At 40.3% G+C, this 23,381-nt stretch overlaps 1 protein-coding gene across 1 annotated transcript in view; it reads right to left on the bottom strand.

Annotated features, from left to right (window-relative positions):
* The window catches only part of MAPKAPK3 (mitogen-activated protein kinase-activated protein kinase 3), a 52,971-nt gene extending 30,718 nt beyond the window's left edge, over positions 1-22,253 (bottom strand). The window contains exon 1 of the mRNA XM_009278498.2: positions 21,906-22,253. Coding sequence (XP_009276773.1) covers positions 21,906-22,130 — 225 coding nt within the window. The 5' untranslated portion in view covers positions 22,131-22,253. The remainder of the gene's footprint in view (positions 1-21,905) is intronic.
* Between the last annotated feature and the right edge of the window lie 1,128 nt (positions 22,254-23,381).

The following is a 23,381-nucleotide window of genomic DNA, read 5'->3' as shown; positions in this document are numbered from 1 at the left end:
TATCAATAATCTATCGTGTTCAGTGTGTGTTTATTATTTATTGTACCTTTAGCTCAGACATCCTGTCTCCAAGTTTTTATTATTTGGGTAAAGTTAGCATAGAAGCTTACTGTGGTAGTCCTACCAATTTAACACATGAAAGACAGGAGACATCACATGCACAATCCCATGTCTTCCCTCCCTCTCTCCTAGCCCGTGTGGAGCCTCCTGTCTCTCCTGCAATACCTTAATATGGACCCTTTTCACTGCTCAGAACACACAGGGCTATGGGTTTAAGAACTCCAAGCGATGTTTGGATTTTTCAGATACATTAACATTCTTTTACATAGCTAAGCTGTCAAAGCCATGCCGCTAAAAATTAAAAGGGAAAACACAGCCTATATAGCTTATTTTCCCACCAGGACCATTTGCAGTGTTTGTTTCAACTGCTACACACATCTAGAAGCACCTATAAAAGAAACTGCACGGCAGTTCAAAAACCTGAAGTTCTGATCCAGTCTAGGCAAATGAGGTAACCTTTGTAAAACAAAGAAAAAGAAATGAAAGCTGAATCCTCTTCTTTGCAGATTCCTGATTCAGAAAAAAAAAAAAAAAAAAGCAAAACAGTAAAGCAGGCAAGGCCCAGGTTGCAGTTTTCACTGAAAAGGCTTCAGTGAAAGAGAGGAAGAATAGTGACGCTATACTGGAAGTGATTGTTAGTAGAAGTAAAAATAACCCTACCAGCAGTTGAATTTCTGAAAAGTGTTTATTGAAAGCTGTTGTGTGATACAGTCTTTACATGTTGCGTGGACTCCAAGTTTTCTGCAGTTCATGGCCCTGGAAAGTGCCTGTAAGATTACACCATGGATTTTTCTGACAGAATAATTTACGTACACATGTTGCCTATATGAACTGCTATGGCATAGTTAAGAGGCCATGCTCTTGCCATTAAGAGACTGGACTCAGGAATCTCAGATCCTTTTTAAGTCACAGGCTTTTTGGGGGACAAAAACTGTCTCTGGATGTCAATTTCCTCATGTTTTAATGCAACGGGGTGCTTTGGGCAGACTGTTTGAGAATCTCCAACACAGAGATGACAGAGGCTGTAATAAATCCTGATAACATAAATTCTGTGCATACAGCATAACTTGGCAATTTCATCATTCTGATGTTTCTCTAAATTGTTTTCTCTGAACCATTTAATACCCCCTCAATAAATACATAATAAAAAAAATGTTGCATATGAAAAAAGAACCATTAGTCTATCTTGTTCTTGATATCAACAGGTCTCTGTGATAATTAACAGAAACAAAATACAGATTTCATAATATGATTAAAATTGCCCTTTTAGACCTTCTAACATTAAGTGAATTCCAGGATTAAGGTGCTTGAGTAACCTGAATATTGCTCCCTTTGTATGTATGTATTAAACACAGTATTATTATACACTATTCCTCTTCAACTTCATCCTTACAACAGTCAGAGTACAACCTGAACCTGATCGGGATGCAAGTCAGGATTGCGGAGTGACAGGAACTGCTATCTGTAGCCTCTCCCACCTCCTCTTCATTTTACATAGAAACTGGAAAGTGTAATATAAGAAAGAAGGGTCTTGAGGTTACCACAGCTGAATGCTACTCTCAAAAATCTGGATTCTACTCTCATCCCTTTCTGATGCCTTACGCAATGCTCAGGAAGTCAACTGAGCCAAACAGGTAGTCACTAATTGCCTATACCTAATTTCTTAGAAGCCTGAACTGCAGCCTCATTTGCAAAAGTCCTGAGGACTCCCAGCTGTAACAGAGCTTGGATCTAAAAAGCTTGGCTTGAGTTAAAGTGCAGTCTGCTACTCAGTACACTGAGGAGGAGCGTGTGTGTGGGGTGGTCCAAAAAACAAACCACTCTCGTCCAAGACATTTCAAATGGAGCTCCCAAAATGCAGTGGATACTTTTACTCTTAGAAGTCTACCCTATTCCTCTGCTCCCCATATGTGAAGTAGGGACAATACAAACTTATCTTAAAGTAATGTTGTGAAAATAACAGTGATCCAGCCATCATAGTGAAAATACCATAAAGCACAACCAGGAAGAAATGAAAAAATCTGTTTTCAGAGTAGGTCTAAAATAACCTGAAGTAAAGAAGCCTTGTCCATGTGATGAACAATGACAATGAAACCAGCTATCGAAACCAATCATTTAACAATCTAATAATTTTGTCTGTGCACTGAAAAAGGCTGAAGTGTGATGGAAAATACAGAGTGCAAGATAGTCGAAGTATATACGCAGCATGGATCCTGACATTTACTACATCTGAATGCTCAGTTTCCCAACCCAAAACTGCTACTTTAGGAAGGAGTTTTGTGTATGTGAGAGAGATTGTCTAGTTTTTGTGGTGTTTTGGGGTTGGGTTTTTTTTTTTTTTAGCAACAGCAAGACAACCCTGAAAATAATAAATCCCCTTATGCATCTTCATACTGATATCCCTCATGATTTACCTGCAGAGTTAAAGCTCACATATCTACTGCATAGACCTCTGCCAGTTAGCTAAAAAAAGTAGCTAATGACAATAACAGAATATAACAGCTGTGGATAAACAAGAGGGTGTAAAACATTTTATACCAATGAGTTTTACAGCTACTTGGTGGCTAGAGAGAAACCAGGAAACTAGGAGAGTCTGGGATGCAGTCCTACCTGGAGGGGTGAGCAGTATGCTAGGCAGCTTTCTATTTATTTTCTGGAAAAAAAAAAAACCACAACAACAAAAAAACCCAAAAAACCCCAACCCTCCTGCTGGTCCCATCTGCACCTCTGACCCCTTGCCTTAATCCCATCATCCTCTCCTACCAAGCCTCATCACCCAACAAGGTCTTTTCCCACCCCTTGAAACTAAGGCCAGGGCCCTTACTCGGTCAGCTCTTCCTTCGTTCCTGTGGTCTGTTTCTCTACCTCCAAATCCCAGACTCCAGCTATTTTTCTTCCCCCTCCCCATTCTCCACCCCCTGTCTCTGCCTCTCTGTTGGGGCTCCTCATCCAAACTCAGCCTTGACCCTCTGCTCCCCATCCATCATCTTATTGCTCCTGTCTCTGCGTCCTGGCTGCTCCTTCAGCAGTGCCTCCTCAGCAGATCTCATTCTCTACCACCTCCAGGCCCCAGTTTCTCTGCTCCCCATTCTCTCTGCTGGTACACAACAGATCTCTGTTCCTCTGTGCTTTTGGGGACAGTGGCAGAGTCAAAGGCCAGAATAGAGATTACTTCTCTTAGTACTTGTGTCCAGAGCCAGGACAGATTTCAGGAGGACAGGGATTCAATCCCTAGAAAATATCTGCTCCGCTGTAGTCTGCGACACACCCAGCACAAATGCACCATTGGGAAAGTCAACTGTTAAAATTGAACACAGCTCCACTGACCATTAAAGATTTAGAATTTGGCTGAACTTGGGATCATTTTAAGGGTGACAGGGCAAGACACTCCTAGAACAAAATTCACCCCTCAAACTTCAAATCCAAGTAACAGGCAAATCACTAGAAACTTAATTTGTATTTATGTAGACAAAACCATTTTTTCCTCTAGTCTTATTACTGGACATGGTTGAAAAATTTCTGCCAAAACAACTCTCGCAAAACTATTTCTGTTCAGCACAGGAAATACCATCCTTCAAGGCTGTCAGAATATTAAGATGAGAGAGGCCATGTAGATCAAGGCAATCCCACCAGGAAGCTAAGCTATGAGCCCTGCCTACAGGCATGTGGTTTGTCTAGCCCAATTCTGCGTCTTTCCAGAGGCACAGCAGAGTTCCCCAGTAAGAGCACTCATAGCACTGACCTCACAACATCATAATTTTTCCTGATGTCTATTTTTTTCTTTTTACGCGAGATTTATCACATTAGTCACAGTCCTGATGTCTCCACCAAGATAAACCGCTCTCTTAACAGATATTTTGCCTGATCAAGGACAATGACTTTGGCAGTTATTTTTGTTTCTTTCCACAATTAACTCTGATACTGCCTGAGAAGCTAATTACATCAGAAAAATAATCAGTATTTTACCTGAGATTCCTTTTCCCGATGCTGTCTTCAAACCGTATATATTCAGCTTTCATCATTGCTCACCCTTGCAAACACCCATTATCCAGAACAATCTACTCTTGGAGCAAATCAGATAGTTGATGTTTCCCTGTCTTTGATAGGCGGTATCTGTCATTTGATGCTGAAATTTGCAGGGTGCAGATGGTAGTTCCGTCCACACATTAAGTAGTTCCAACACCAGCACTATTGTAGCGAATCAGATGAATCCTGATGCACCAAATGTAACTGAGGGTCTCTAGGTGCAGCTGCACAGAAAGTTCTTTATAACTTTTTAAATGCTACCGTGCTGTCATTAATTAATCCCCAAAAGGAATAAACTTGTACTCAAGTATCCGTCTGCATCATTCTCAATATTTTACTTCTACCTATTTCTCCCATATTCTGGAGAGCTACATGTCTTCCACTTTGTTTTGATTTTGTAACATCATATTGATTACTTTACTCTGTTATTATTCTGTACCTTTTACTTCTGCTTGAAAATCATTTACAAAAACAGAGGAATCAACGACTTAACACAACCCTCAGCATCTTTTACTGTAACTTCTTCATTTGCTTTGCTCAAATTCAGCCTCATTTTTCTAGGAAGACTGGGTATAGTAAAGAACCAAAGACTTGAATAAAAGACTTTCTAACTTTATTAATGCCTGCTCAATCCAATAATCAAAACTAGGCGTTATCTTTATCTCACTGTTATATTACACAAAACTGTGACACTACATTGCTTTTAAAAAGAATATGTAATTTTCTACCACTCTGATTTTGGTTTATTTTAATTAAGATCAATAATTCTTAGACCCATTTATCTGATTGCTCTTCTCTTTCAGCAACAGTCATTATCTCTGTCTTTCAATTCCAGTATACTTATTAGTTGTTTTTATTTTCCTCAGTTCTACTGGGCAACACTAGATTATTTGCATGCCTTATTTCTTTGTCATACAAAGTCCACGGATAAGTAATTTGCTGCCTCCTATTCTCCCATTTCAAACTAACAATAAAATGAGTGAAGTTAGAAGATACTTATTTCATGCTTCCTTACTTTTGGGGCAACCAACAACAAATTACATTTTAAGAATAGAAGAGAATTTTAAATAAACATAGTCAAGCTAAAGAAGTCTGACAGTATTTGGCCAATTCTGTGCTAGGCTTTTTATAATACTTATGTCTCTTGCTCCAGCAGAGAGACCCCAATTCAACAGCAACGGCAAGAAAGGGGAAGCAGGCTAACGTACAATGCATAGAAGCAGCTCTTGGAGCAGCCAAGCTTCCTGGAAGGCAGTGCTAACAGTTGGCTCATGTTTTCCATCAGCTAGCTACAGACGCTATATAAATCTTTACTGCTAGCGCAGAATGAGATGCTGTAACTTCAGGTTACCGGAGACTACAGTCTTTGATACCTGTATTCAATTTCAGGTTACAGCCCTCACGCTAAGAGCTTGAGTTGGGCACACCCTTATCATCTGTGGGGTCATCATCCCATATCACCCTTATCAACTTACCTGCTCTCGCCTTTGTACCTGGGTCACCTCACCAGAGAAGCCATTTGGGAGGTGCTAAGGGAGATGCCATCCTGGAAGACTTATCTGACTACATACTAAGGAAAACTCAGATTAGTGGACAGCATGTGCATTGGGAGAACAGATACACACATCCCAGAATACTCCCTTGTTCTTGTGTAATCAAAGCCCGTCCTTTACAGGGAGTCATTCTGGGGCAGCGATTGTGCTGTTTACCCCAGAACAGCTCTGTAGGTAGGCAGCCATGCTGCGCAGTGCAACACACAGACTCACAGTGTGTAATACAGTGTGTATTACAGACACTGTAATACAGCCTAGCAGGAAGCAGGCACAGGGGACACTTCCCCAGTGCTCTCCAAGCCCTTTAAAATTGCATGTAAAAGGAACAATTGCATGTAAAAAGTACTTTGGCCAAACAGTAGAAGTACTGGGTAAACATGCCTCATAGCTCCTCCAAGTCTCCGATAGGAGCACTTAAACAAAATAACTAGGTAAACTTTGGTATATTCTGCTGAGTAAAATCCTCATCTATCCAAGTTTTTCTCCTCACACATCCAAATTTTTCTCCTCACACATTTGGCAGATTTTAAGATATAAATTATAATCCTGGGTGGATAGACAGGAAAATGTAAATGTTGAAATTGGAACACAGACCTCACGGGCCTGGTGTTAAATCACAGAAACTTGGATTACTGTAGGGTCATCAGAAGCACAAATGCAGTACACTTATGTCGAACTGCAGAAGTAGCATGCCTTCTATTTTGGGACTACTTTTTCCTATATCCTTGATTTATATTATGCATGGAAGCCTGAGTATTTCCTGAAAATGTCAATGCTTACTGAATTCTATTTTCACAGTCAGTGAGAAAACAAGTATAAGACTAAAACTGAATTCCTAATTCAAGTCAAACTCCAACAGACTTTTCAGGAAAAAGGCAGAAAGGAATCTAACATTTTTGTTTTAGTTACTCATCCTACAAGTTTGATTTTGTTGTATATTTGTGGTTGCTAACAAGCCTCTAGTGGGCTACAGTTCCCAGTAATTAATGCTTATTTGTTCCCCTTTTTCTAAATAATATAAATTTTGGCTCTCATCTTCTCACACAAAGATATATACAAACATGCAAAAAGGGCGAAACAATGTATTTTATTTTGAGCTAATGAGCTCTATGATTTCAGAAAACAGGAAACATGCAAATAATATACCAGAGCTTACATTTCTATACAACTAGTAAAAAAAAAATAAATTAGGAATTGTTAAAAACTAAACTAATCAGGGAGCATATCAACTGTAAAGAAAAAGCAGAGTAGAGAGATAATACACTTCTACCTGGCCTCAGAAAAAGTTCAAATGCAAATACTCGTTTTATTTTTAAAGGAATTTTACTTTTTTCTTCTTCAATGTATGCCTTATTAAATGAAAAGTTAGATACTGAAACTCCAAATTTAGTAGTTTGGAAAAAGATTAACAGCAAATTTAATCATACTTCGGAAGTACAGTTTCTATTTATTGAATGCTAAATGGATCTGAGAGAAGAAAAAGGGAAAAATTGTGAAGAGTGATGTCTCACAGATTACTTTCCCCTCATATAATTTTTAATAATACAATGGAAGTTTTGGGGTGGAAGGAAAAATTGACATTTACTGACATTTAGCAGTTAAAATGTAATCCTTCCAGAGAATGAATAGAAGAAAAAGGTGGGGGTGGAAGAGAAGGGAATCAACTTCTGCCCTGATTACACAGAAGAAAAAGTTAAAAAGCGTGGAATAAACTGACTGAAAGCACAAAACCACGAGTATTTGCAGATGAAGTTCTCCCAAGCCTGGAGGAGGATGTCAGAAGTCCCAGGAATACTGATTTTGGGCTCCCTAGAAATATTCCCTACAAAACAAGCAGTCAGCTACAAACCATTAATGGTAATCAGTCATACTGAACTGGAAAAGAGATCATGGCTCCTGATGTCTCAGTGGCAGTAATTGGTGACCAATACACACTAACACACAGCTCAAAATCTGCATAGGATTCTATTTATTTATTTAGGAAAATGCTTTATAAATTTAATTAACCCATTTTAAAAAAGCAAATAGAAAAGAAGAAAATCCCCACAAGTTTTGTAGCAGGGACACCAATCACTCTACATAGATGCAACCTGAAATGCAAAACATCAGCCAAGATTTCTGTATGATCATGCAACAAAATGTGCATAGGAATCTAAAGACTGACCACAGTTCAAAGGTATAAGGTATTTAGATTAATAACTTGCAGATTTATATTAAATGTGGTATGAAAGTGTAAATTATCTTGATTAAAGTTAATTTATTTTTAATTAAAGTTTAAGTATTATTTGAAGGCTTGAACAGACAGCTTAAGATAACTCAGTGCAGCCTGATTTCTCAGTAGGGTCACCACATTAGAAAGTCATTCCTCCTTTGAATCGTTTCAAGTTAAGTAGTTGAAATTGAGGGAACATTACTCTGGTGAACTCTTATTAAAAAAGCCTGATGTACTAGGGAGCTTTGAAAGATACTGTCCTTCAGAGAAGGTGAGAAACCTTTGGGTAATAAGAAGCAATCATAAAACAGAACCTTGATTCATATTAATAATATATTAACAGTGCTTATCCTAACCAAAGAGAATAAGCATTTAATGCTCTTGTACACATAAAGTAGGGAGTAATGATATGCAGTTGTCTACTGGTAATCCCCTACGCAGCAGGAAACCAAATGAAGATGGAAAACATTAGTGTTATTCATTTTTAATATAAAACAGTGCAATGTTCCTCAGTGATGTAGGTGGTGTGTTGTGCACATGAGAAGTTGGTGACTAGCAGTGATATTAACAATACCTTCCCCTACCAAGTCATCCCTATTTTTAACTTGCTCAAATGCAGGTCAGTAAATCAATTTTAAAAGACAGAAATGACCATTTTGGTTTGCCGAGTCAGAGCATTGTCAAGAAACAGAGATGAAGAAGTCATGTCTGGAATACACAACTTTCGTTAGAAAATGGTTGTTCAGCACACAATACAAAGTCATAGCACACTGAATGGGCTCAGATTTTAGAGTTTAGAAGGTTTACATAAACAGAGAACACCAATCTCCTCACAACCTTTGATGCTTGGGATAGATGGGAAAGATGACATGTGAGAAACACCACGTTCAGCAGTGTCATGGATGCTTTCCCATCCCATCCTTAAGAGGACTGCCACACAGCCCTTTCTCACACTGACTCTACCCAGGCTCCAAGCTCAAACCATTCTCCTTCTCCAAAACTGCCTTCCTGTGAAACAACATCCTCCTTTGCTGGTAGGATGCAGGCAAACTCCTGCTCTAGTTTTTAAATTAAACAGTCCTACACAGTTATTAGCTCATATTGCCAAAAATCAAGACTGTCACAGACACCAAGAACCAGTTTGGGGTATTTTTATTTAACAAAATTATTATTGCTGTGTTGGACGTTTTATTGAACCAACACTTTTGAGAACTTTCTCCGTATTTCCCCTATGAGACTTGGCTTTTGTGCACAAACACACAACATTGCAGTCATTCACCCTCCCTCACACCTCCACAACAGTGATTCAGACAACAGAGAGGTGGGAAAGAGTCAGAATTAATTGCTCTTGTATAAAGTCTTTTATCAATAAAGTACATTGCTGTTTTCTCCTCCTCCCTACTGCAGTAAGAAGTTAGTTTTTGTAGATCTTGAGTGTCATATCCCATTTTTCAACAGTAACAGGCATATAGCCCCAGCCCAAGTCAAGGCAGTCACACTCACCTGCCAAAACAGAGGCGTGCCTGGCAATCAGGGTTTGTGAAATGCAACTGAAACTAACTCACTCTCACACTCCCTCCGCCCTCAAGAGGGCTTTAATCACGGCATCTCAGCAACAGGAAAAAAGCTATTACAGAGCTGAGAGACTGGAGGAAAATTCCACTTGATACCAATCCACCAGAACTGAGACCATTTCTAAATTAATTGACCTTTCCTCATCCACCACTCTCACTTTGTCAGTCTGCTTCCCTGTACTCTGGTGCCAGAAATCCTGTGAGATGCTACTTTGTAGGTTTCCAAACATACAGAAAATCAACTGAAAAACCACCCAACTAAATCTGATAAACCTGGCAAAACACCTAATTCCAGTAGACAAGACACAGCCTTCCAGATTTTGCCCTTTGTAAGAATGACTTGTGTACCACGAACTCCAATGCAGAGCCAGATACTTGTTAAGAAAGTGACAGAAATAAACAGTAAGAATACAACCAGCTATCAAAAGCGAGTTGAGATTCTACTCTAAGTTGCAGATACAAAGCTTAGTCTTTAATGAATCGTTTCAAGTTAAGTAGTTGAAATTGAGGGAGCATTACTCTGGTGATGTCTTATTAAAAAAGCCTGATGTACTAGGGAGCTTTGAAAGATACTGTCCTTCAGAGAAGGTGAGAAACCTTTGGGTAATAAGAAGCAATCATAAAACAGAACCTTGATTCATATTAATAATATATTAACAGTGCTTATCCTAACCAAAGAGAATAAGCATTTAATGCTCTTGTACACATAAAGTAGGGAGTAATGATATGCAGTTGTCTACTGGTAATCCCCTACGCAGCAGGAAACCAAATGAAGATGGAAAACATTAGTGTTATTCATTTTTAATATAAAACAGTGCAATGTTCCTCAGTGATGTAGGTGGTGTGTTGTGCACATGAGAAGTTGGTGACTAGCAGTGATATTAACAATACCTTCCCCTACCAAGTCATCCCTATTTTTAACTTGCTCAAATGCAGGTCAGTAAATCAATTTTAAAAGACAGAAATGACCATTTTGGTTTGCCGAGTCAGAGCATTGTCAAGAAACAGAGATGAAGAAGTCATGTCTGGAATACACAACTTTCGTTAGAAAATGGTTGTTCAGCACACAATACAAAGTCATAGCACACTGAATGGGCTCAGATGTTAGAGTTTAGAAGGTTTACATAAACAGAGAACACCAATCTCCTCACAACCTTTGATGCTTGGGATAGATGGGAAAGATGACATGTGAGAAACACCACGTTCAGCAGTGTCATGGATGCTTTCCCATCCCATCCTTAAGAGGACTGCCACACAGCCCTTTCTCACACTGACTCTACCCAGGCTCCAAGCTCAAACCATTCTCCTTCTCCAAAACTGCCTTCCTGTGAAACATCCTCCTTTGCTGGTAGGATGCAGGCAAACTCCTGCTCTAGTTTTTAAATTAAACAGTCCTACACAGTTATTAACTCATATTGCCAAAAATCAAGACTGTCACAGACACCAAGAACCAGTTTGGGGTATTTTGATTTAACAAAATTATTATTGCTGTGTTGGACGTTTTATTGAACCAACACTTTTGAGAACTTTCTCCGTATTTCCCCTATGAGACTTGGCTTTTGTGCACAAACACACAACATTGCAGTCATTCACCCTCCCTCACACCTCCACAACAGTGATTCAGACAACAGAGAGGTGGGAAAGAGTCAGAATTAATTGCTCTTGTATAAAGTCTTTTATCAATAAAGTACATTGCTGTTTTCTCCTCCTCCCTACTGCAGTAAGAAGTTAGTTTTTGTAGATCTTGAGTGTCATATCCCATTTTTCAACAGTAACAGGCATATAGCCCCAGCCCAAGTCAAGGCAGTCACACTCACCTGCCAAAACAGAGGCGTGCCTGGCAATCAGGGTTTGTGAAATGCAACTGAAACTAACTCACTCTCACACTCCCTCCGCCCTCAAGAGGGCTTTAATCACGGCATCTCAGCAACAGGAAAAAAGCTATTACAGAGCTGAGAGACTGGAGGAAAATTCCACTTGATACCAATCCACCAGAACTGAGACCATTTCTAAATTAATTGACCTTTCCTCATCCACCACTCTCACTTTGTCAGTCTGCTTCCCTGTACTCTGGTGCCAGAAATCCTGTGAGATGCTACTTTGTAGGTTTCCAAACATACAGAAAATCAACTGAAAAACCACCCAACTAAATCTGATAAACCTGGCAAAACACCTAATTCCAGTAGACAAGACACAGCCTTCCAGATTTTGCCCTTTGTAAGAATGACTTGTGTACCACGAACTCCAATGCAGAGCCAGATACTTGTTAAGAAAGTGACAGAAATAAACAGTAAGAATACAACCAGCTATCAAAAGTGAGTTGAGATTCTATTCTAAGTTGCAGATACAAAGCTTAGTCTTAAGTCATTAATAGGCATCCAAAAATTGAATTAAAACCATATCTGCATTTGGGTACATGATTTCATCATGTATTTGAGCCAGATTAAAGCATTAACTTCCCATTTCTCTAAAGTTTCAGCTTCTGGTTTTAACTGTCTTCAGCAGTTGCTTTCTACCATAATTTCTATTAAAAGTGAAAATAAGCAGCAGAATGTGCCTGAAAAGAAGTCTCAACAACATTACACTGTTTGCATTTCCATGGGCCAAGTATGGTAAAAGTGCTTTCCTGCCCTGCCCTTCATAGGAGGAAAAAGAAAAGGGTATAAATATGAATGGCCATTGTGAAAAATCTATTTCACTTTATGTTTACACCCTAGTTTAGATAAGAACAACTTGCCCAGGAAGACACACCCTTACACGAAACTATTATGCAAGTGATGGACACTACCCAGCGCTACAGCCGTCTGCAAAGCTGAGACCAAAGCTCCACCTCCCTCTCCTTGCACAGGAGGAGATTTTACACCTGCAGCAGCAATACACAACACAAGAGAAGCAGTAAGATGCCTTCTGAAGCTCAAAGTTTCATTACTTATCCTGACAAGTTTGTAATTATAAGTTGTAACAACAGGATCTAGAAGACCACAGGCAAATTTGTACAGTATAGTGGAACTACAGGGTTTTTCTTCACGTTTGCAATACTCAGAGAAGCGCTGTTTTCTCTCAAGATCTTCACAGCATCACTACCACTCAGCTCCTGAGGCAATGAATTTCACAGGTTAACTGTGTATTAGAAAATACTTTTAAACAATACAATTTTCCAAGGTCAATAGGAGCGAGGCTTAGTTCCCACCCTAAGGGGATGGGTGCCGCAGAAAACCCATCCAAGCGGGTTTAATTGGAGCAGGTTTCACATTACTGGGCAAGGTAAAAGGACTGATCATTTTTCATGTTATCATTCATAAGCAGACATTGAACATGGGTCAAGAAGAATAGTGCTCTACTCTCCTTTATCACAAACTTACTGCTACAGGTTTTGCATGTATGCAAGTGCTATTTGGTTCACAGAAAAACTCTTTAAAAAGCAGACAACAGAGGAGTGCCCTTCAGAACAGAGGGCTTGAAAGAACAGGAAGCTTCTAAGCATCAAGGAACCATCAAGCCTCGTCACCCTCCCAAGTGTCAAATTTTGACTGTAAATTGATTGGAAAGGGAAGAGTAGAACAAAATGAAAGGCTTTTACTCTTCACAAAGACAATGGAGACGTTGTACTGTAGCGTGGCTGCAGCAAGGGCCTCTACCGTGGCAAGGCAGCTGAGCCAGAAAATGCAGCCCCCTCCCCTCCCTACCTTCGAGCACTGACATCTTTGGTGTTAACAACTCCGTTGCTGTGGAAACCAGACTGCTTTTGACAAAGCCACATTGACTAAAAGCAACATGTGGGAAAATGGAATAAGGCCCTGAGAGAAATTAATTGTTTACAAGAAAAATAAATACATTTTTGGTTAAAAACAAAGCAAGTAAAGGATAGTATTTCTCATCATTAGCGCTACAGGCAAGGAGAACGCTGGTAGCTATGGCAGTACCAAACGCCAGGCCTTGTGGCACTGCAAATGGGGTTTTAAGGACTCTTCATTCCTGAAATATATGGTAGATCTGACACTAAGGAGTACACAGGAGTCCCACACAGAACACAGGTGTGTGAGGCAGCTGCTCCCTATCCAGTTTTTAACTGGCCTCCTTTGGAAACAAAAACCAAAACCAAATCCACCCCACAGTATAATAGAAACCAACTGCAGTTACAAATCACTACTCAAGTGCTTTCATAAGGGCTTACAGCTGATTCACACCTAGGCAAACTACTCGCCCCAGCCAAAATTTCACCACACAAGAAAGTTCAGTGGATGAAGAGCATGAGTCACTCCATACCCTACCGTTTCCAAACAGTTTATATATTTTAGAAGTGCCATCCAAAAAAACAAACAAAAAAAAGTTTTTCTGAGCTCTCCCCTTACAACAGGCTTAGTAAATCTGTCCTCAGCCCTAGCTGACTCAGATCCCAGGAGCTGCCTTAGGGCCTGTTACTTGGAATGCCAGTGTACTTAAGAGAGGATTCAAGAGAAGAAAAAAAAAAAAAAAAGAGTCCTGGGAAAAAGCCCATGGAGAAGAGCCAGAGTTTGAACTGGCAAGACGTAAGATCTGTGAACAGTGCAACTTTAATAAGATTGGCTCCTTAGCCAGAACATCTGAAATTACTCGTAAAGATGGCACATTCAGGGTGGTTTGTTTTGGTTTTTTTGAAGTAAGTTCAGCAAGCAAACTTTTCTGGAGGAAAAATTAATTTTACACAAATTTAGTATTTGCTTTTTCTCTTAAAACAGGCCATGAAAGCTTCAGTGCAAAATGCCATATATTACAAAGATTCAGGGAACTAGGGGGGCCACGCGTGATTTACAGGCTGAGCAAGAATTCTCTCCCCCTTCACTGCTGAGGTGTTAAAATTCTGGAGCGTTATAGCTTAATCTCAATTACGGAGCTTTGAATCATCTTAAGTACTTAGGAAGCCTGTGTAAAATACCACAATCCATGCAGTTTATACACTCTAATCCAGACAGACCACACCACCAGCTTTCACTGGTGATGACGGAAAGAAGTTATCACAGTTTTCCAGTTAAGTAAACAGGTCATCTACTCTCCACCTCCAAGACTGGCCACATCCCTTTCCATGAATGTTGCCATGTCTTCTTACAGTATAAGAGCCACAACGTAAACAGTTCAAACAACTCCACCGTACCCAAAGAAATGAGGATAGCTATGCAGACAGTTATACTGTTGCTATTAGAATATTACACACGATCCTGAAGTCTGGCATTCTAAAGACATATTTAACATGGAAAAAGTCCATAACAAGGAAACATATGCACATCGTGTAAGAAATGGGAACTTTTTCAGGGTCAAGTAAATAGTAACTGCAAAAACATTTAGGGATGCAAAATGTTGCATATGATCATGTAAATAAATCAATGATTGTATCTTTTTTAAAAAAATCACTGTATACAGTTAAGAAATTAACAGACAACAGTCTTTATATGGAAGAGCTTCGTCTATTAACTTTCTCAAATTCAAATTTCATTGAATTTCATTGGGTCTTGCTCCCAATGACAGTGACATCTTCCTTCTCTATGCTTCCCATGAATTTATGACAGCATGAAGATAATCTCTTTTTCATGTTGAGACTTAACTGGCAGCAAGCTATCATGAGAAGTCATTTATTCTCAGACCAGGCTGCTCTTACACAGGGTGCTACCACAGAGAGAAAAATGTACTAAGGAAAAAAAGATGCATGTGAGCCGTGACATTCAGGTGTGGCCTTGATTCTTCCCAAATTATAGAAGATGTTATCAGGTTTTTCCAGTCTGGGCATCTCTCTAGATGGTATTACCATAAGTAAATGAGGCTGACGTACACTTGTCTTGTAAATGAACTTTAAAATTCTTGCTTATTGTTCCCGTGCACTAAAGCTGATTTGCAAAATCCAGTTATCTGTAATGAGACTCCCAGCTAGCATGAATCAGGGAGGTTTTACTTTAGTTAAATGGAAAAGGAGGATTTAGACTCTAAAGGAAGGAGGGAGAGACAAAGAGGGATCTTCTAGTCCAAAGAGGGTGTCAAGTGATCAGTCGTGTCCGACCGATACGCATACGTGCTCTCCCTTTAAGCACCTTCCCCTGCAGTTGAAAGACACATGTCTATACTACTTTCTCAGATATTTGAACCTGGGTGAAGGCAGGGGAACACACCTTGATCTTCCTGAGATTTGCTGCTACACAAGTCAGGGTATAACTTGCGCCAGCTTGCTAGTAGACTGGAAGAGAACACAGAAGGTGCAAAGTAGCATCAACACAGTTTGTTTTTTCAAGATGACTTAATGGTTTATAGCATTTGCCTTTCTGTTTGCACTTTAGAGGCTTAATGAACTGCCATTGAACCTAGTAAGAATTTACTACACATGGTTTTATTATTTCAGACCAAGCCCATCATTTTTTTTATTATTATTTGCCATATTTCAAATAAGGAGAAGACCAGTCAAGAATGTCAGATCTTCAAAGCAAATTGATAAAGTCCACCTTTTTTAAATTAACTAGTTCAACTGACACTCTGGAAGGTGCCATTCTGGCCCAAATACGTATGAAGTGCTGAAAGACTCAGGTCTTGAATGACTCACTGGTTTAAAAACAATTCTTGTAGCAGTAGAAACGACCCACTTTTTAATTGACTGAATGTTATTTTAGGTATTTTATGCATATTTATGTAATACTTACCAAGATTGGCACTGAAGGATAAAATTCAAGGACCAGTCTCATGCCATCCATATTTTAGGTACTCCTCCATACACTGGGGGCTGCCATTTAACTAGAACTTTCCTGAACTCATATTCATGCTACGCTGTATCTGGCTTTGATCTACAATACACAGCTCCTGGAGTTTATTACTCATACTTAGCTGTGTTACCGACACTGAATTTACTGTAGCATGAGATAAACCAGTATAAATAGGCTGCAGGAAACATGGTAGGTATATACTTCATTAGAAAGTGGTAATTTCCTCCTGAAACATACAATCACTCCAGTAAAACAAGAGCTCCTTCATCCTGCACAGAACCTAACCAACAATTACACTTGGTTCCCCTGAATTCCCACCACAGTTCTAGCTTAGTACAACATTATTCTTCCTTATTCTAAAAATGTTGAAATGTTTCATTCCTAATCTGGCATAATTTTCTTCTCTTCTAAAAATGCAAACTATAGCATCTAAGAAGCTTGTTAACATTTCCTATTCTACAATCAATCATCAGCCTAAAATAACCTTCACTTTCACTGCATGCATTGCCTTTTCCACTGCTACATTCTTTTCCTTAATCATCATCTTATTTCAGGCAATGAACAGGATATTTTAAAAGTATCAGCTATTTAGATAACTTGCAAAACAAATACTTTGGACTGTACAGTCTCCTGTTTGTGAGCAATCATGACCTGACTTCAGGGTATACTAAATGAAAACAGATTATCTAGCAATTAGCTTACGTGATGTAGTATTATTTAACATAATCAGAAACATTAAAATTGAGTGAGAGGCAGAAATGTATCTCAAGACTAAATTAAGGTGATGCAGAATGACTATCTTTCTCCACAGAGACTCCACTTTGGGAAGCAGAACAACATTATCTATATAGTCCTATGTGTGGTTTCCAAGAACCATTTCGGGAATAATTTTTCTGCAAAATTTCTTTCTCCATTACCTTCTTTCCTTCCTTCTGAGCACAAAGACATGCTAATACTCTTACGGATAACAGTAGAGCCTCCTACCTTATGATTATCATTTATATCATTCACCAAAAGTTCCTTAAATCTAAAAGGCAAGGAGCCTATTCCTTTTTGTTTGCTTTTTTTAACATTCAGGCTTCACCTATTCGTCTCCAAATTAGCAAGTCACATACACTGTATTGTTGGTACTTCGCAGCACAGGACATTCTCCATGAGGCAGGTCACGCCTTAACTCACTATTTATTCTAGAGGATAAGACCTATGAACTAGCAGGTCCATTCATATATACTCCACCTTAACCTAGAAGTCTCAGATGACTGGAAGGCTGCCGCAGTATAAGGCGCATATGTAAAGTGCATCTTTCCTAAGCACCGTGCAACTGCTATACTGTTATTCAGGAGAGTTTTCATATCAAAAGTACCAATACACTCATAACCAATGTACTTTGTTTTCCTGAAGTTCCAGCGGTCTTTGTTTTGCTGCTATGCCTGAATTGTCCTCCCTCTCCTTCTGGAAAGAAGCAACATCTGTTTACTGAAGGTGAATAGTATGCCAACGACATGTAACACACTTTTTACATCCTGAATCATCCAACAAAATCCTGAAGCTGCAGATACAGAGAAGTCCCAATACTCCAGCAGAACTCTCTCTAGCTCTCTTTTCTTGATCCCAACTCTGTCTGAGTCCTTTCTACCATCTTTCACAAAAATAAAGCAGGTCATCAAATCCATTGAAATATTATTTTGACAACACTAACGACATGTAACACACTTTTTACATCCTGAATCATCCAACAAAATCCTGAAGCTGCAGATACAGAGAAGTCCCAATACTCCAGCAGAACTCTCTCTAGCTCTCTTTTCTTGATCCCAACTCTGTCTGAGTCCTTTCTACCATCTTTCACAAAAATAAAGCAGGTCATCAAATCCATTGAAATATTATTTTGACAACACTTAGCAGGAATTTGTGCCAAAAAAAAAAAAAAAAGTAGTGAGGGAAAAAGAAAGAACGAACAAGGAACTGTATGTGTTTTTTTTTTTTTAATGGGAGGCAAGTCCCAGCAGTCCACATTTATCCACACAGGTAGTCAGCTATTTTGGTCTCCTCCTCTCCCTAAAAACAGGGAGGAGTGTGAAAAACAGCAGAGAACACTCAGGCCGATGACAGTGTTAAAGGAGTGGAGGTTAGTGAGGGAAAAAGAAAGAACGAACAAGGAACTGTACGTTGGGGTTTTTTTTTAATGGGAGGCAAGTCCCAGCAGTCCACATTTATCCACACAGGTAGTCAGCTATTTTGGTCTCCTCCTCTCCCTAAAAACAGGGAGGAGTGTGAAAAACAGCAGAGAACACTCAGGCCGATGACAGTGTTAAAGGAGTGGAGGTTAAATTTTAGCCCCAAAAGGTAAAGTGAACAGAAGGGGGCAGGCTGGCAAAGAGGAGATAAAAATAGAAGAGTGACTAGACTTCACTTGAGTGCTATTTCTGGATCAACTATGGAAAGAGGTCTGAGGAGGTTTTCTATTTGCAAGGGGGGAGAGAGACTAAAACATAGTTGCCTTCTAGAAGGCCACAGTCCTGCATAGCAGTTTTGTTTATGCTTCTAGTTTTCTAAATCCTTGCATTCTCACTATTTGGAAACAGTGCTGTTCAGCCAAAATGTCATTATGCGTCTAAGTGAGTAACCAGATTAGATTTTCTGGAGCAGGACAGCAATGCGTGTGGCATTTCAATCTAACAGAAACAAAGCTGACAGCACATTGTAAAGGTGTGTAGCAAATCACAATGCCAGGCAGAGTAAACTAAGCCACATAATACTTTAGGAAAATAACCAAAGCCCTGCAGTATCTCTGAGAGGATGTCTTGTGTTTTCCCACTCTAAAATGATCAGTGAAATTCTAACTAGTTCCAATTACGGACACAGACTAAAGAAGACAACAGGGACCTCCCAATTACAGTATGTAGTGCTTGACTGACACATGGCTCTGGGGATGAATGTTTCTGCCTGTTCAAGCCCTTTCCTCTTGAGTACCTCAGTTAAAATTCCCTCCATTGAGTAATTTCTATCCAGATCCTGGCTGTGCTGGCTTTGTTCCCATATAAAAGAAAACCTGCAGGCAGAAAGCAGTACCATCTGCCAAGTCAGATGCTTTAATGGGCAAGTTTGGTGTGAAGGGGAACAGACTATTAGGCTTTATCTTCAGCAGCAGGAGTGATGTTTTTCCTTTCCCAGGAGTAGGTTACAGTGAGCACACTCATGCCTGAAGTATTTTGTCCACAAATATATGTAGATCTCAATGGATACTGCACAAGCAACCTTCAGAAAAAAAAAGAAAAAAAATGCATGTAGCATCCCTTTTTTCCTGTTCAACTTGCAATTCAATCTTTACATTTCTCTTTACCTGTCAGACCAGTTGTTTTTTTCTGTGACAGCTTCATCAGCCTCCACTTTCTACTCCTGTAAGTGAATGATAACCCCGCCATCACACCTAGGAAGTATGAGCAGTGGCAAGGCAGAAATGCCAAGGCCCTATTGTCCCTACACAGAGAATTCTGCACTGAAACTGTTTCTGTACATTTCTGTACATCCTTGCAAATATCTTCAGGGCTAGGAAAAGATCTTTCTATTCTTGCCAATTAACCAAGTAGCTTTTATCCTTCCTTGTTGGGTAATCTTCTCATTAGACCATCTTTGGAGAGAATAGCGGATTCTCTCTGGGCTGCTGGCAGTTTTACTTAATTGCATATTTAACTTTTTATTCAGCACTTAAACACATAACAATGAGAAATACATACACGCAAGCAGCAAACTATTATCTGCCATTTAAACTCCCTAGAGAACTCATAACCATCTTAAAATTTCTGTCCCTTTCAGAAGAAAAGTGCACACGTTCCAAAGCTTGGGGTGGTTTCTGTCCCTTTCAGAAGAAAAGTGCACACATTCCAAAGCTTGGGGTGGTGGTGGTGGTGGTGGTGTGTTAACAAACACATATATAACGTAATTTCAGTGATATATTAGTCATTACTGACAAAACTCCAGTTTGGGAAGGGGAGGCGTGCTTTGGTCCTTAATATATTTCAAAAGTTCTGAAAACAATCAGCCAACTTAATCAGTGCTAAACAGAAACTCGTATTAGAGGATCTACTATAGGTTCCTCCTCCCCATCAGGCAGAGGACATTGTGTCAGGGCACAGCAACTTAATCTCTCTTCTCCCCTTCTCCAACTCTGAGCGCTGAATTAAAAAAATATTTTACAGATGCTAGTATCCATAGGAACATATTTCCTATTTGATTCCAGAGCTACAGAATTTGCTCTGGAACACACTTGTTGCCACTGGATTGTGCTCTGGAATGGCAACTTCTATTTAAAAATGCCTCCAGCCCTTACGACTTGCAAAACCTTTGAAGTATGAATGGTATACAATCAGCAACAAAGCCGCTTAACTCTTCAGAAACAGCAGAACAGCTTCAGTATTAACTATTATCCTTCATCACAGTATGCTAAGTACAGAAATTAATGTTGCTAACACTTCAAACGGATCTGATTAATGGATCACCTCAGAGTTGTAAAAACCTGACACTCCCCTGTGCAGGCGCAAAACCCCAGTACTTCCAGTCTGTTTGCCAAAACCTCCAGTTTCCCCATGATAAACTTCTGAGAGTCAGCCACATGAAGCTAACACAAAAACCAGTGTGATAAAGAAAATGAGAGTGTTGGAAATAATGTGAATTACTCAACGTGTTATTGTATTATAAGCTTTTCTAGTTCCTCTATTAAAAATCTTTTCAATACACAAAGCTACCAGATATTTCCAGTCTGTTCTACGAAAGTGCAAAGGCTTTGCTGGGGACAGCAGTTCTAGCTTGGTAAGACCATATCCAGACCTTGGCAGACCTTCCAGCTGACCGCTAGCAGATTTGTCCTGCTGTCAGCAAACATGGAGTGTGAGGTTTAAGAAAAGGAAGGGTACCTGAAAGCCTTCTAGACATCCCAACTAATCAGATTAACACCAGTAAGGACTCAGTAACATTCTTAAGTAATTCTCATGACAATTACTTCAGCTGGTTTTCAGTCTTACCATACAGAACCATCCTGGTTCTCATTTGAGCTGCTTTTTTCTAATGATGTGGTTTAAAAGCATCAGGGAAATCTTCAAGTTTAAAAGCTGCAGAGCAAAAGGCAGGTAAGCTTTATTCATTTATAGCTTCATTTATCTAATGAATGGTTCTTGCTGCATTTATTTAAGTGGTACTTATCACCATAAATATCTACTAAACTTACTTGCCAATACTGGTGTAATCAGTGCTTTCCCAGGTAATACCCTTCTGCAAATGAATCGCAAAAATAAAGACGAGAATAAGTGAGTAAACAACTAGAAATGCCCCTTAAGAAAAGTCTTCAAAGGGGGGAAAGCCTGAAGACCAATGAGCATTTAACTGTTTCCCAGTTTAGGCCTATTTCATCGCACAAGATCCAAAATAGTTTCCTTCCCAAGTATTGCATAATACGTTCATTCAAAATCTAGCAAGCTTTCTCACAGAACACACCAAGACACTGTTCTCTCCCCCGCTTTTTTGTCTTTTAAATATGAACAAGAGAATTTCACAGCTGATAACATTCTTCTGGAAACCTCACACAGAATATTCTGGAAAAGACTCAAGTTTGGACTACAATGTTGTAAGTAAGAGCAAACATCTCCACATATTCAAAGTCTTCATGCAGCACTCCGTGAAATGTAAGCAACAGAACAAGTAGCTTTTACAGGGCTTTGGAAGTGAACTCTGGCCATAAATAAGGAAAAAAAAGAAAAAGCCTACATACCTTCAAAGCACATTTCTGGCCTGTCTCCTTGTTGAAACACTCCAGTACTTTGCCATTGATTCCTAAACCTAGCACCCGTTTGGAGAGTTTGTAGTCATCCGTAACTGCATGTTTTTTTATCTCCAGTTTGACATGGGCCACTCCCCCAGGCAAGGATTTCACGCTGCTCTTGCTATCCACGTGACTCTCTGGCTGGGATTCCTGTTCACCTTCACTTTGTTCCATATCAGGGAAGAGTCTGAGATGACAGAGATACCCAACAGATTCCCTGTGGGGTATCCTTAGCGGCGTCCCTCCTCTTAGGTGATCAAACCCAGTGCTTCAAACAGTCCATTTGCTCGCCATTTAGTCCTGAGTAAAGATGTAAATGAGTATTAATATAGAATAAATTGATCATATTAAATTAATTATTATAATAATAAACCCATCAGGTTGGATGGGGCTCTGAGCAACCTGATCTAGTTGAAGATGTCCCTGCCCACGGGAAGGGGGGTTGGACCTTTAGAGGTCCCTTCCAACCCAAACTATTCTATTCTATTAGTAATTGATGTGAACTAACCATTCTCTCACCTAACCACTTTTCTCTCTTCCTTTCTTAACAAGATGACTAGGCACTAGGGAGACCAAAAGTGGAGGTTCACCTCAGGAAAGCACACTTTGTTTAGCTTTACAGACCAGTCACCCCAGTTCCAATATACACAGATATCAATCCGCAGTTATAAATTACTGCTTTTACCGCAACAAGTGTCTGCGCTGAGTCTTGGACTAAAGTCTTACTCATCTAAACTCTGTACAACAGAACAGCGATGGCCTCTGCTTTGAGGAGCTTATAAACCTGCATCAACAACTTGTTGCCTCAACTTTTTGTGTAGAAATCTCCACAATGGTCCCCTGCCTCATCCCGACGCTCCAAGTTATGCACAAGAACCACAAATACCTGGATTCAATCCCAGGGGGGCACTGCCTGGGCAGGCATTGGACCTAATGCCAGGCCAGCGCTTACCAAATTGCCCCAGTCCACAGAGCAAGGGGCAGGTGCAGCATTACTTAGGCGACCATCGAACCACCCAAAAACTCGGGTACGCGGGGATGTAACGGCATGGCTCCCGAAACCAAGGAGCTGCCTGACACCACTGGGGACCAGGTGGCCTCTGGCCTCTCAGGAGCACAGCCCCGGGGGAGGTACGGGTGCCGGGGCCTCCGAGCCCCGTTAACACGGCTGAGCCACGAGCAGGCAACGTGCCACAGGGAGGCTAAGGGCCGTTCCTCACGCCGGGGGGCTGCCGGGCCCGAGGCCTACCCCGCAGACAAGCCGCCCTGGAGGAGGGAGCAGCTCCCTCAGCGAGGGGCAGCGGAGCGGCTCCCTCAGTGCCCCGCACTGTGAGACGGAGGGCGGGAAAGCTCCGAGGCGGGAAAACCCGGAGGTGAGGTAAGGTGAAGTGAGGCGAGGCGGGCCCCGCGGCGCGCAGGGGGGCG

The sequence above is a fragment of the Aptenodytes forsteri genome, unplaced genomic scaffold (assembly GCF_000699145.1).
Source record: "Aptenodytes forsteri isolate BGI_AS27 unplaced genomic scaffold, ASM69914v1 Scaffold578, whole genome shotgun sequence".
Taxonomy (NCBI): Eukaryota; Metazoa; Chordata; class Aves; order Sphenisciformes; family Spheniscidae; genus Aptenodytes; species Aptenodytes forsteri.
The sequence above is the reverse complement of the archived record's forward strand: the minus strand, read 5'-3'. Positions and strand labels throughout refer to the sequence as shown.